This window comes from Polypterus senegalus, chromosome 7, assembly GCF_016835505.1.
Source record: "Polypterus senegalus isolate Bchr_013 chromosome 7, ASM1683550v1, whole genome shotgun sequence".
In the NCBI taxonomy this organism is placed as follows: Eukaryota; Metazoa; Chordata; class Cladistia; order Polypteriformes; family Polypteridae; genus Polypterus; species Polypterus senegalus.
Genome location: NC_053160.1, coordinates 40,162,289 through 40,176,973, shown reverse-complemented (window position 1 = coordinate 40,176,973; position 14,685 = coordinate 40,162,289). Strand labels below are relative to the sequence as shown.

Sequence of the window (14,685 nt, the reverse complement as noted above, 5' to 3'; positions counted from 1 at the left end):
AGATTTCTAAATTGTAAAATTCTGCCTGTGCCTTAGGTCATATGTGTACATTTACTAATTTGGGTGATGGTCAGGGTCACACAGTGTCAGTAGCAGGATTTGAACTCACAACCTCAGGGTTTGAAGTCTAAAGCCGTTACCACTACACCATACTGCCCACATATTGTGAAGGCCAGTTTTAAAATAGACCTTAAGAATGAATTTTTCTGCTACTGAACTGGTGGTATTGTTTTTTCCAAAAATGTAAAAGCTGTATTAAATTGCAAAAGTACTGGTAATAATTTTGAGAATACATCTTCAAAATGTGTTTTCAGGAATATGTTCAACAATGTGTCAGCAAAAACATTTTCTAATACTTTAGTTAAAAACACACTTCTAATGGCTAAACATTTTCAGGGATAAATTTACAAAACATATTTAACTATCACAGTTATTACTGACATTAAATAGGTAGGAATAAACATAATGCAACAGTTTATAATAGACATAATTGATTTTGTTTTGAGAACTTTTTTGATTGCTCACTGAAATAGAAGGCTTTAAAGAGAAAATTTCACCAGTGTTTGAAAATCTGTTTTTTCATATTTAAGGTCAAGTTTATTGTCATGTGTATGTAATGCAAAATGTTCACCTTTAGTCTGTGAAATACAGCCTTGGCATTAGTTATTTTTATGATAAACCTAACATGCTTTATCAGAAAATGTTATCTACACTTAGAGATCAATTGTTATATGCTTCCGAATGCCTGCCATTAGGTTTGTAGAATTACTAAATATTCAGTCTGTGAACAAAGATTTTCTTTGTGAATATTGTTTCCTCTCTAGGTATAGAGCCACATATGATTTTAGTTAATTTGGATATGTGAGTAAAAAATATGGTAGGAATTGTTTTAAATGCAGAAAATACTCTTGTTGGAAGAATTGCTAGCAATTAAAATACTCATCCTCTGTGAAAAAAGTAGAATTTGCATTAACTTACCTTTCAGACTAGTTTGGTAAACAACTTTGTTTATTTTATTTTTTTTTTTAGGATTTAGCATCAAAGCTGTTCCATTCCAGAATGCCATCCTAAATGTAAAGGAACTTGGAGGTAATTCTTAGTTAAAAATCTTTAATCTGAAAGATGGATGGATGGATTTAAGCAGTCTATATATTTGTTCATTCTTCCATATTAGTAATGTGAGCCTCACTGTTAACATTACTCATATATGTCAGTGTTTTATTCTGTAATATCTTATTATAACTTTGGAGTGTTTTTACTCAAACATATCAACCTGTTACTGTATTTTGTTATATCTTATTATAGTTTTGGAGTTTTTTTCATTAAGAATGAAGGAATATTACTTCTGAATGTGGTAAATGGAGCATAAACTGAGCAAAGTAAGCAGTGCAGGTATATGACAATGCTGAAACTTAAACACAATTACATTACCTTCCTATCTTTATTTTTGCTTTTGCTTGTTTTGTTATAAAGAAAACTTTGCATAGCTTGACAGTGCTCTTTTACATCTCAAAGTACAATCAAAAACTGAGCGTACTGTTTCCGCCTTTGTAGTAACTTAACCAAAAAAAAAATTTAGTCAAGTTAGACTAACAAATTACATTTTTGTGAATGTAGTAAATTCCACAGTATAAAAACAAGAATACCATGTATATATGTGTATATTGTTTATATATGAAATTTGAAATGTCCTAGTTGAAGTCTAGTTTAAGAACAGTTTCTTGTGTACATTATATGAATGTACAACTATTGCTATTAACAAAAGTGATTTGCCCTTTTGATTTGTTATTTACAGTCACTGTGTCATCTTCATTTTGTTTTTTTCCCAAGATATTTCCTTATTATAATCTGTAGTAATACATATTTACTCTGATACTTGTATAACATACACACCTTGTACTTCAATAATACAAAAGAAAGTTAACAATAAGTACATTAAATTTGATTTTGAAATTCCCATCTCTCAAACATTTTACAAGTTTTGATCCCTTAATCTTGTAGTTACTTTAAAGTGGGCATGAGTTACATACCTTTTTTCTATGCATCACAATTCTAACAAATGTTTGATTTATATTAAAAATGTTTATTTAAAACAATACCACATTTTAAGATGAAGAAGTCAAATTTCTAATTTTTGGACAACAAATTGAACCACAAGCAGTACTGCTGGTAAACAAATTGAACTAAAAAATAAGCTTTATCTCAGTGCATAAAGTTTAAATATAAGTTGAGCAATTTACCTTTATATGCATAAAATTTTAACATCATTTAATAATTTCAATAATCTTGTAAATGTGTCCCCGATGAAGTGCTACGAGGAAATGACACACAATCAACAATCGAGATTTTTGGGGTATTGGAGTTCCCCATGAGCAATAGGAACCTGGTGTGCTGCTATGCAATGAAACACAGTAGATAAGCATTGTCTCCTGATAACACCTGCACTTCTGTTCAACAACAGTCAGCTGGAGAGATGGGCAGAATGTAATCAGCCGGTGTAAATTCAATTCAGTTACAACCACTCCCAAGGCAAAAATGTCAATCAAACCAGTGATGTTTCATGATCAGGGCTTGCACCGAAATCAGAATTAGACATTGCCCTTATCTACAGATGAGTGCAAAGTCCACATTCCGTTCTCTTAAAAAAGATATTTGCCTTTACTAACACTTCATCCCACAGCAAGGATCCTGCGAGAATGCACATTTCTGTGGCTCATTCACTGGTCACAATTGCATGTGCAATGCTTGATTCTTTTCATATCGTAGAACAGGAGCACTAACTAATAAATGACCAACAAATGGCAGCACACTGCAAGACACCGATTGCACCACAATAAAGATGGACAACACACCTCACTCAATTTTTATGAATATCGACACAGGCTTTATTTTTGTTGCACCCTCTGAAATGCCATCTCGCACCCCCTAGAGGTTCAGGCATCTCAGGTTACGGACTCCTGCCTTATTTAATACTTACTGTGAGAAGTGCACAAAATACATCCGGTTCATTCTTGGCATATCATAACAATGTTTTGTTAATTAAGTTAAATTACTGTATATCTTATCAATCAGCAAATAAAACCAAAATACAGTACACAGTCAGCCCATACATTCATCTATCTACAGTATATGATCCATTCTTTGTCCTATTTCTTTTACGAAAAAATACTTCTTTATTATGCTTTATAATCAATCTTAATTTGCATAACTTGATATTTACTGGTAGCTTTGTTTTCTTCCTAAAAATGTTCAAAATATAAAAAAATTGCTTGTTTTTTGAAATAAATTACTAGCAATGTTTAAGTTAACAATGCAGCAGATTAGAAATCTGTTAAGTTATGTTAGACCTGAAAACAGCAATGTTAGCAGGAGTTCAACGGCTGTAATATAGAAGATAAAAAGTATTAAAAATAATTTTAAGTCAGCAAGTGTCATTCTGTCCCATAACTGAGTCTTTCTTAAATCATTAAAATATCTTGCTTATGAGGCATTTAAACTCCTAAGAGAAAGTAAATACCCAACTGTTTTAATCTTAGCAGTTTCTGGAAACCTTAAATGAACAGGAAAGGAGCATGTTACTTTGTTGTACAGGCTCCAGGAAACTACAAAAGGGTGATATCTATGCTTTCAATGTTTGTCAAGGTAGTTCAGTGCAAACACCTAGAATATAGTTACACCATTTGTATTATTCATTATGTTCTTTCTGGAGTTATTTAAATAATGCAGTTTTTAATTGGTAATATCCTTTAAAATAGTCTGAAATAAATATCTTCATTGTTTATTGATGGGGCAAGTCCTGGCTTGAGGGTTCAGTAACAGTGCATTTGATTATAATTTTTGCCATAATGATCTTGTTGTTAAAAAATGTACTGGAACGAAGGCAATTTCTAAATCCCACTCTGTCCATTAGCTTTCTGACCATAAAAAAAAACCCTGCTTTGCATTTTAAGTAATTTTTAGCAAGGAACTGTGATGCATAACACATACTTTTCAAACTGCATATTTATGGGAGGATCCAACATAGGGTGAAAACTTGTTGTTTATGACTCCACTGGGCAAAGAGGTATGCAGATAGTTTGAGTGGTAACAGTTTTTATGTAGAACATTTACCTAAAGTGAGAAAACAGTAAAATCATTTCATTTGAAAGTGTAGGGAAATACATAATTATCAATAAAGCTAAAAAGTAACACAATGAAATAGAATTCAGTGTTAATTTTTTATTTGTCACAAAGTTATTGTTATAGGAATTGAAAATAGGGGACACTAAAAGCAGTAATTTTAATTTTTTGATGCTTTAGACAAATCGTTACTTTGATGGCAACACATGTTTTTGGTCTCAAAAGTTATCATTGCCATACTGTTAAACTGTAGAGATTTAAGTAGCTTCTTCTTAGACTGCTTAGAACACTTGAAAATAGATATTTAGAGTATGATGTGCAAACGTACAAATTATGAAAGAAAAAACAGAGTTACACTAGAATGTGTTCAGAAAAGAGCATCCTACAAGATGCCTTAGCTTCTTCTCAGAAACTCAATACTTTCATGTATTTTGAACACCTGGACTGAGAAAGTGAATCCAAAAAATGTTTTCAAGCATAACAGTGAAACCTGCCTTTAATAAAAACATCTGTAGAAAGTACAAGAACATATGGAACAAACTTCATGGTCATTTAAAGTAAACAATATGCAAGTAATAATTTAAAGCATAACTTTTATTTGGACTGATATTGAGATTTTATTTCTTATCTTAAATCAATGGTACAAAATCATTTTAAGCAAATCAATTTAGCCTTTTTACTTTTTCTAAAACTATGCAAATTATACCATGTAATTATCACAGAGTAGACAGAAAATACATATGAATCTAGAACATTTTTATGTCTTTTTATTATGAATATTTGGTAATCAATTATTCCAATAAATTATCAAATAAAAATCTTTGGAAATTGTTTTCTAAGTTTTGATTATCAGTGTGTGCCATCACAACATTTACAGCACCATTAATACATTCACATAGGTAGGTGCTTTAAAAGTTCCATTTCAAATATACAAACTCATTTTTTCAGTAATAATCAAAATGCTCAGAACAAAAATAAATAAAAACACTGATCAGTTGAAACAATGAACACATTGAAAATAAAGTTAGTGTTGGACTACATCATAACTTGATGAATTCAAAGGCTAATAAATCCATCTGGTATACTCATGGAAGGTCAGTTCTCTTATACAGGTAGTCCCCAAGTTACGGACATCCGACCTACGACTTACGAATAGGGCCGCAGCTGTGATGCATGCGCCTCAGTAACTGCTGCTCCGCCATCTTCAGCCTGGGGAAGCTGCAAGCGGAGGCTGGAGGGGGGCTTCCGGTGGCATGCGGTGACCAATGGTCCATAGTCACAGGGGCGACAGCTATCGCTGTGTGCAGGACGGAGGCTTGATGGTGTGGTTTGCTGCCTGCCCACCATGCCACTGCAGCTACTGCTCCTGACTGGATGCAGGCTGGATGGAGTGGAAGGGGGCGTTTCATGGCTGCCCCGTTCATTCTCAGTGGGCGGCTGGTGATGCTGCAAGCGGTGACCCGGTTGTGGCTGAACGGAGGCCATTGAGGGTGAATTGGGTATGGTAATAGCATTGTAGTGTGCCTCGGGTGGTTTCACGTTTAATGGGGGCGGTGGTGGGCGATTCACTACCCACCTTTGGCCACACCGTGTTCGTTCTCGGTGGGCGGACGCTGCAGGCAGCATACTGTAATGGAGGTGACTGTGTGGTGGGCGGGTGGTGAACCGCCCCTCGCCGCCCCAATTCATTCTCAGTAGCAAGCCTGCATGCACTGTAACGCACATAGCATGAAGTTGTCTCTTGTCAGTACATCAGATGTGTTGACGACGGGTACCTTCCTGCTGTGATAGCGTGTACAGTGCTGTGCAGAAGAGTTCATCTTAACCTTTTGTCTTCACCCTTCAATAATGTCTCTGAAACACACATCTGATGCAAGTGCTGGGGATACAGTAAAGAAGAGAAAAACCATCACCATTGAAAATAAAGTAGAAATAATAAAAAGGTCAGAGAGAGGTGAAACTCCATCATTCATTGGCAGAGCACTTGGTTACAGTCGGTCAACAATAGCATTTATTAAAATAATGTACCTGTTCCAACTTACATACAAATTCAACTTAAGTACAAACCTACAGTCCCTATCTCGTACCTAACCCAGGGACGGCCTGTATAGTGAATTTAGGGGGTTATTTAATTACTTAGATAAATGGAAAGCAATTACAAATCCTGAGAGAAGTGGTGGGTCTTCATTCTGTATTTCACCATTATGGGCAAAAGTACATAAAATATCAGCACATTCCGTAGTGCTGTAAAACTCATAATACTGATATCTGAACAGATATTTCCTGAGAACCACCCTTTATCTTCAATTGAGTTAAACCATAACATTTCAAATTAAAGAAATGTGCCACTTTAACAAAAATATGAAATACACAAATTATTATATTATATATATATTATATCTGTATTACAGAATTTTTGAATTTTTTTAACTTTGCAAGGAGCAGCAAGAAAACCAAAATTAATACCCATTAATCTGCTGTTTATTTACTCCATAAACTTAATATGTGCCATACTTATAACCGTGCAGGTTACTATTAAGTATATTTGGTAATTGGAAGAATATTGACAGTTACATGAAGTACCTTCATCAGAAATGCTGCAGTAGGGAGCACAAAATAACGTGTTACTGAAGGAGTCCAAACACTTCCATAGCAGGTAACAGTAGGTAGTCAACAAATTAAGCATCCATGTTTTTGTTGATGAAAAGATATAGAATAAAAGGCAGCTCATATGTGATTCACAAAAGTATGTACATAATTAATTACCAGACATCCCACATTCCCTTGAAGAAAAATTGCTTCTGTTCAGCATTCATCAAACAGTGACTCAGCCTTACAATTTTTAGTGTTTGTAATTTGTTAAAGGTATTTCTACATATTATTTAAAAACAATTTTCATTATATGCTTTATAGTCTCTGCACTTACTCAAATTAGTGCAGGTGCTGCTTTGTTAATGCATCTCATTGTTTGCAGGTAAGTATTGCTAGAAATGTGGTTGCCCTATTCTTGAGAGTCAGAAGCTGTTTGCTAGAACAAAGAAGTGTTTACATCTCTCTTTACAATTATATTTGAATAAGCGGATACATTTTTCAAGAATGTTTTAAGGAAGGCATTCCATACTTGATTTCATTTAATTATATTCATGATGTTTCAGGTTATTGTATTTCGCATCATTATGGATTGCCCCCTAAGAGAACATTTTTCACTGACACCAAAAAAATTGCTTACTGAAAGCCTTTTAAGCAAAATAAAGGTATATTTTTCTTGAAGAATCCTAAACACTGGTATATCCTGTAAATAAAAGTTTTACTGGTTGTATGTTGTATTTGGTACACAGGAGTCTTTTAAGTAAGCTTACAGTGATGTTTACCTCTGTAAATTGGTTTTGCCTGTAATTATGGACACATCTTTTAGAATTGTCAAGTCTCAGATGACAAAACCCAGGGTGCCTATAAATTTCTATGTTTTTTTTAATCATACTGATTTGTTATTTGAACAGACTGGTGTGACCTACCGTTTGACCCTTTCCTGTTCAAAATAATTTCCAGTAAAACATATAGTATTAAAGAAAAGTAAATATCTTAAAAAAAAAAAACCTGTGTTTTGTAAGTAAAAGCTCATTATCCAAACATTTTAAGTGACCTGGATATTGTTTGTTTTTAGTAATTGAAGGACAGTTAAATTAGGTCACAGTTTGTCCACCAGCAAATTAAAATTCCAGGCAAAATCTATATACTGCATGTTACATTTACTATGTTGAACGTTTCCTAAGGGGAAGCTGGATTATTTAATATGGTCTGTATACTTGTTTAAACATATAAGAACTGTAGGAAGCTTAAATATTACTTTTACTGGTGTTTGAATTGATTGTGATTTACTGTGTAATCTCTCTATTATAAAAGAAAATCTTGAGATGAGACTATTGCCAAGAGATTTTTTTTCAAGTCCTTCCCTCCTCTCAACCATTTACAACCACACCCATGGTCCTCTCACCTCTCATTTGTGTGAATTCTTATGTCAGACACAGTTCCTGTGCTCTCAGCTCTTATAAATTTTTACGTTTTCCTCACTTTAAGTTCCCAAAAAAAGAAGACATACTATGTTCATATCTTATTGAAGAATTTCATCCCGAAGGATTATCAACAGAAGAAATGAGTACACGGGCAATCCTAGCACAGAGAAACGATTAAATCAAACGGATTAACACAAAAATTGTCGATCGGTTACACAGCAAATTGGTTAAATGCGAATCAATAGAATATGCTGTTGAACAATTCTGATGTAAAATGTTTTGAAATAGTTTTCAAACAAGAAAACTGGCTGAAGACACTGGTTATTTCAAAAACTGTTGAAGGACCTGTAAGCAAGTTAATTGTGGTTGCTACAATCTTAAATGCAAGTTGACCTTGTGAATAGCAGACTTTTTTCTTTCATATATTATGAGCTGCTCCCAGTTACAGATCTTTGAGTAACAGGTAGACATGTTAGTTACATTGTAAATATGTGTGCTGCTTCTTCTTCTTCATCTTTTTCCACTTCTATGTGGGGTCAGTGTATCTCCTGAACCTTTTTCATACAGCTTATTCCTGCACCTCATCAAGCCCATTTCCTTCAAATCTTCTTGTACTTTGTCCATCCAACTGAGATTCGGCCTCCCTTGCTTTCTGTTCTCTTGTACCTTAATTTCCATCACTCTTTTTCCCACATATTTATAGTATTATCTCCCCTCATCAAACTGCCACACCACTTTAACCTACTTTCTTATACTTTCTTAGGTATTTCTTCCACTTTTCTTTTACCTCTGATTTGTCATTTTTTTGTAACAAATCCATCTCAACATTAATATTTTGGCCACATCTAAATTCTTCTCTTGAGCTCCCTTTACTGCCATACATCATTTCTGGTGTTACCACAGTCTTAAAAACCTTACCTTTTACCTTTACCTTAATTCTTCAATTACACAATACTCCCAAACACCTTGTTCCAATTGTTTCATCCACTTTGCACTCTGCGAGTTACCTCTGCATCTAACTCACTATTTGGGCTACTAGATATTTAGACCTGTCTACTGTTTTCAGTGGTTCTTCCTGTAGGGTAACTTCTGAATCCTAATCATCAAATATTCTGTCTTCTTCCTATTTATTTTAAGTCCTCGGTCTTGCAAAGCCCTTCTCCATTCTTCAGACTTTCTCTCCATTTTCTCTGTTTTTTATCCATTTTGTGAAATAAATTCTTTCATTTATAAAGATTGTGAGCCCCTGTCTCTATAAGTAAATTTCATGGTATCTCTCACTTGTGAGATATTTTGGAGATGTATTTTGGGACTTTTTATATTTTTATCTTTTAAAGTCAGCTCCCCCTTTTCAGACTGTATAAGCCAAAGCCAACAGGTAGTAGTTGGGAATTAGATGATTCATATAAAGAATCATATACAACAATACATGTTAATCAATTTACATACAACTTCTCTAGTTTATGTCCCTTCTTAGTTTTATGATCCAAAAATTTACTTGTTGGCCTGTTGTTTGGACACTTTTTTCTGATGTGACCCTTTGAATCATCCAGCAGTAGTCCACCATTATACTGACATCCCAACTTACCAGGTACCTTCTTTCCATGTTGTGAACATCCTGATGAAATGTTTCCCCTTGTTCTTCATTTAACGCTCCAAGATTTTCAGGAAACGATTTCAAAAGAGAATCCAAAAAGTGAACTCTGAGACCTATATTGCAACCCCAATTTCTTAAACTTAACTGATACATTTTTCACAATTTCTTTATAATCTTGATCTTTGTTGTTACTTGAAAAATTAGAAATTACTCTTTTGAAAGATACCCAAGTATCTTGTTTCAGGTCATTTATCACACCATCAAATTCTACATCAGCAATCAGTTTTCTAACATCAGTTCCAGCAAAAATGCCCCCTCACAATTTAGCCTCCGACAGACCCAGTAACGTTCAGCACAAATACTAAAAACAGGATCCATCTCTTGATAGGACTTTAACAAACTGCTTCATTAAAACGACCTTATTTTGAAATGGTAGTAGCAGCAGTTTATCTGAGTCCGCCAAGTTATGTGTGATGATGTTTTTGGAACCGAGCTGTAGCTTTTTTCTAGCTTGCTATTCCTTCTGAAACCAGTGTAAATTATTGGCTCTGCTGTCCCACTGAAAGAGAGTGATGGAATTTTGTATGCTCTGACTTCTGACTTTCAGGTGCCTACTTATGAACCAAAGGTGCTCATTGTATTTAACTATCTTGAAACGGTTTTCAAAGTTCTTATAGGTTTCTTTAAAATGCACAGAAGGAGCAAGAGGTAATGATGCATATTTATTATTGCTTTGAAGAAGTGCTTCATTTAGGGTTCTTTGAGATGAGAATATAAATACCGTAGTCTGCATTCTTCTGCATTTTAAACTGGGCCAGGTTTCTGCACAAGGACACTTAAGTCAGTGCAGTAAACCAAGGATCTACCTTTCTTTAAATATGCTTTAAACTCTTCTCTGTTTCAATAGTAATATAAAGCTGTATTTCAGGGTAACCAGTTTTTATATTTTAGTCAGGGTCCTAGGAGCTCTGCAGCATCTATGGGAAGATATTTTACTAAATCATTAAGTTCATGCTGAGTAAATGACTGTGGTGAATTGCATGAGCATGTTTGGACAAATTCAATATTATCTGAAGTGCTTACTCTCTCTGAGTGAGATTCTACAGAATCAAGACTGTCAGAGTAAGGATTGATACCACAGGTCCATGGTAGAATATATATTAGGATAAACAATTTCTTTCTTATTAGTTTTCATGTATCCTTTAATTTTGAAGGAAAAGAAATAACAATCTCCACTATGACTTTTGGGTTCCCTCCATATCATTAGAATACCAAAAACAAGTAGCTTCTTACGTTTTGTCCATTGCCTTAGTTCCTCAGCCCAAATCGAACAGACACTGTTTGTCCTGGCCACCAAGTTGTATTCCAGAGTAGGTGCAATACATTTTTTTCACAAAGTCTGTTATGTTCTGTTTCTTTTTTTACTACAGACTTTCCACAAACATAACAAAAAGCATCAGGACTGTTTGTACAACCTCTAGTGGCCATAACTTGAATTAACAGTACAACAAAAAGAGAAACTCTCCTCTGATCATTTACAAGTGCACCTATCAACTGACTGAGTCATACTGAGGTATGTTTGCTGCACTCCACTGAAATGGAACACTGGTGGAGGAAGGACATGTCCATCACTGTGTTAATTTCCAGCAATATTCTGACCTTATTATTTTTTATTATAAAAACTGTTTTACTTTAAACATGGTTTTTAATATTACAAAATACTAACTTCAAACAAATTATCAATAAATAAAATATTGATATAACCGTGCAGATACATTCAGAAATTATAATTGAGTGCTAAAAAATGTGTTTTGTGAAAAAATTATTTTAATTTTCGAACTTAGCACCAGAAATAAATTAAAAAAAAAAAATCACAACGAAATAGTCAAAACAATTTTTTTCCTACTAATACCTATGTGATCCTTAAACATTTCCCCATAATTTCTGGTTAGTGTATCCTAGTCTGTATATGTAAAGAAAGCAATATCACCATCTAATCAATGCACAGTGTCACAGGTGACCAACTATGGGAAAGTTTATTACCATGCCTAAAGCAAATGTGAAGAATGTAATTAGATCAGTCACAGGTGGTGGTGACAAAGTTGTAATGTAAGACAATTTGAGAGATGCTTATATTTTAAATTAATTCGGCCTCTACTAATACATTCAAAGCCTCGAGTTGTAGTCCCTTTGTTGTGTTGGTAATGTAATGTTATTTTTCTCTTGTATAAGTATTATTATTATTGTTATTATTATTGGTGCTGTTATTGTTGAGTTATTGGTTATTTTGCACCCTATAATTTTTGCTGCCCCAATTATATATTTATGATAAGTCAGGGCCCATGACTACATTTGCATTAGGATGTAATGACGCTAAAACAAACAAGTTGATTGATAAAAATAAGTCTTTAAGTTTGCAAAGAGTGAAAATTTTATTTTACATTATGTAAAGGACAAGTGTGAGCTTTTAGTTTGTGTGTGTCTTTTTTTTTCATATCTCATTTTGGAAAAACAGATAAAGCAATGGACAAAACTAACTGTTAAGTCCACAAAATTGATTTTAAGAAATTCAATATATGCTTCCATGCAATTGTAATGAATCTATATTAGTTAATTTTGACCACAATAAATCTGTTATGCTTCAACTTCAAAGCACTGTACTTGGGTGTCATATTCAGTTTTACCTGGTATTCTAAGATATGTAGCCTTAATGTTCTAAGCATGTGCATTTCTACATGCAAGTCCAAAGACGTTTTTAATTGGTGATTTTATTTTTCATTTATTTATATTTTTTCCCCATTTTATTGATTTTCTTAAAATCAAATAACATTCCATACAAGCAAGTCAAGTTTAACAAAACTAGGTTCGAAACACATCAACCTCCACCCATGAAAAAGAGAGCTAGGTCAGCAGAGTTAAACTTTAAATTAGTAAAAATAACTAAATAGATAAATTAATAAATGAGTAAAAATAAATATAATAAAAAAGGGGAGAGAATCTGCTTCCTCAATTTAAATGCTTATTCTAAAATGTTATTGATTAGATCCCGCCAGGATTTGAAAAGGTTTTGTACAGATACTCTAAGTGAGAATAAGTTTTTTTTTTCCATTTTCAAGTAGTATATAACATCAGTTACCCACTGACTTAAAATAGGTGAGTTAGGATTCTTCCAGTTGAGCAAGATAACTCTATGTGCCAATAGTGCAGTAAATGCAATCACAGTTTGTTTGTTCTTTTCCACTTTAATTGGTGATTTTAAATTGTTCAGATATGTGTCTGTATTTGTGTACCCATGTACCCACTTTACTTGTGTTTTTATAGGCAGTCACAGGCTTTGCTCATAGTCCAACTCAGTTGGGTTACAGCATCTACTGTATGCATTTTGAACTTTTAGCAATTAATCTCTATTGAAACTCAGATTTTTGTACAGTATGGTATGTTAACTCTACATAGCATTCTACAGATTTGTGGTAAAAAATACAAATACTTCCACTTCCTTGATCAACTTTGTCACATCAAAGGAAATACTTGTTTCCTTTTTTTGCTTTATTAAGTCTCAATTTCTTTTATGTCTGTTTTATTCAAGAGATTAGATTACAAAAAGACCAGTTGGCGTTCTTCAGCATAAAATTGAAACTCAGTTATGTAAGTCAAATAAAACATGAAACTAACATATTTCAATGTAAAGTAAGCCCTTTTTTGATTGAGAGTGGCAAGCGTTAAAATAAAAAGGAAGCCCCGTTTGTCATTTATACTATTAGACTTTGTGGGTAACATTGTATGTTTTAGCTCCATTCATGATAGTTACTTGTTATATAATATACATAAACTGGGTATAGCCTTCCTTTGCTTGTTTAATGGTTTCAGGATTCACCTTTTCTTTGATCCCTTTCCAGCTTCTAGAATCATGAACTTTGTTAATTTCCTTTTTTGACTATAAACAGACTAAAATACAGCTGTTCTGAGTTAAGCAATTAAGACATCAACCTGAACACATGCTCACCATCTACTGTCTGTATGTGACAGTCAAGCAAGTATTGAGTGAAATGCTCTATTACCAAATCATATTGCTTACAAAAGAATTTAAAAGCATACAGATGGGAAGAAGCGTTAATATTTCATAATATTAAAGTTTTTCATGATGAGGTAAGATGTGCTGTCACACTTCTTTACCATGAAAATAAAAAATAAAACCTTTTAAAATGTATGTTTCTAAATGATATCATAGTTGTTGCAGTGGTGATGTCTTAAAACTGATGTTGTCTGAAGTTTGCTTTGTTACAGATGATATTTATGCATATGTTTCATGTCATTTACCTGACAGTATGACTGACGTCCTTCAACCTCATTCATTCAGTCTGGAGACCTGCCCAGTAATAGCTCAATTATTGGTTGCCATATTAACATTAAAGAGCATGATCTGAAAGAGGAGTTTAATTAGTAATTAAAAGTTAAAGAAAAGCAAGTGAAAATATTAAGTAATATGTTAATAATAATAAAAAATAATAATAGATTTTATTTATATCGCGCTTTATATTTAACAATCTCAAAGTGCTGCAAAATAAGAATAAAATTAACAAACAAGAAATCTATAAAAATAATTTAACAAAATGCCTTTCTAAAAAGAAAGTGGGGCTCTCAGGTAGTCAGGGAGGGATTTCCACAGCCTTGGCGCCACCGAAGAAAAGGCCCTATCACCCATACTGCTAAGCTTAGTTCTGGGAACTTGAAGAGTGTTGGTATGCACAGAGCGGAGGGTGCATGAGGAAGTATGAGGGATAAGGAGTTCCTTTAAATACAGGGGAGCAGATCCATAAATGCACTGATGGGTAAGGAGGGAAACCTTGTACTCAATTCTAAGTGGTACAGGGAGCCAGTGAAGGGTTTTCAAGATAGGAGTGATGTGGTTATGCTTTCGCACCCTCATCAGGATCCTGGCAGCGCTGTTCTGAATGT

The 14,685-nt window shown here is 33.7% G+C and overlaps 1 protein-coding gene across 3 annotated transcripts in view; it reads left to right on the top strand.

Annotated features, from left to right (window-relative positions):
• The window catches only part of LOC120532486 (ADP-ribosylation factor-like protein 15), a 450,163-nt gene that overhangs the window by 131,216 nt on the left and 304,262 nt on the right, over positions 1–14,685 (top strand). For 2 of the 3 annotated variants that reach the window (XM_039758512.1, XM_039758513.1), the window contains exon 3: positions 1,030–1,089. The exons of the other annotated variant lie outside the window; for it this stretch is intronic. In XM_039758512.1, the coding sequence (XP_039614446.1) occupies positions 1,030–1,089 (60 nt within the window). The remainder of the gene's footprint in view (positions 1–1,029; positions 1,090–14,685) is intronic. 3 annotated transcript variants of the gene reach the window in all.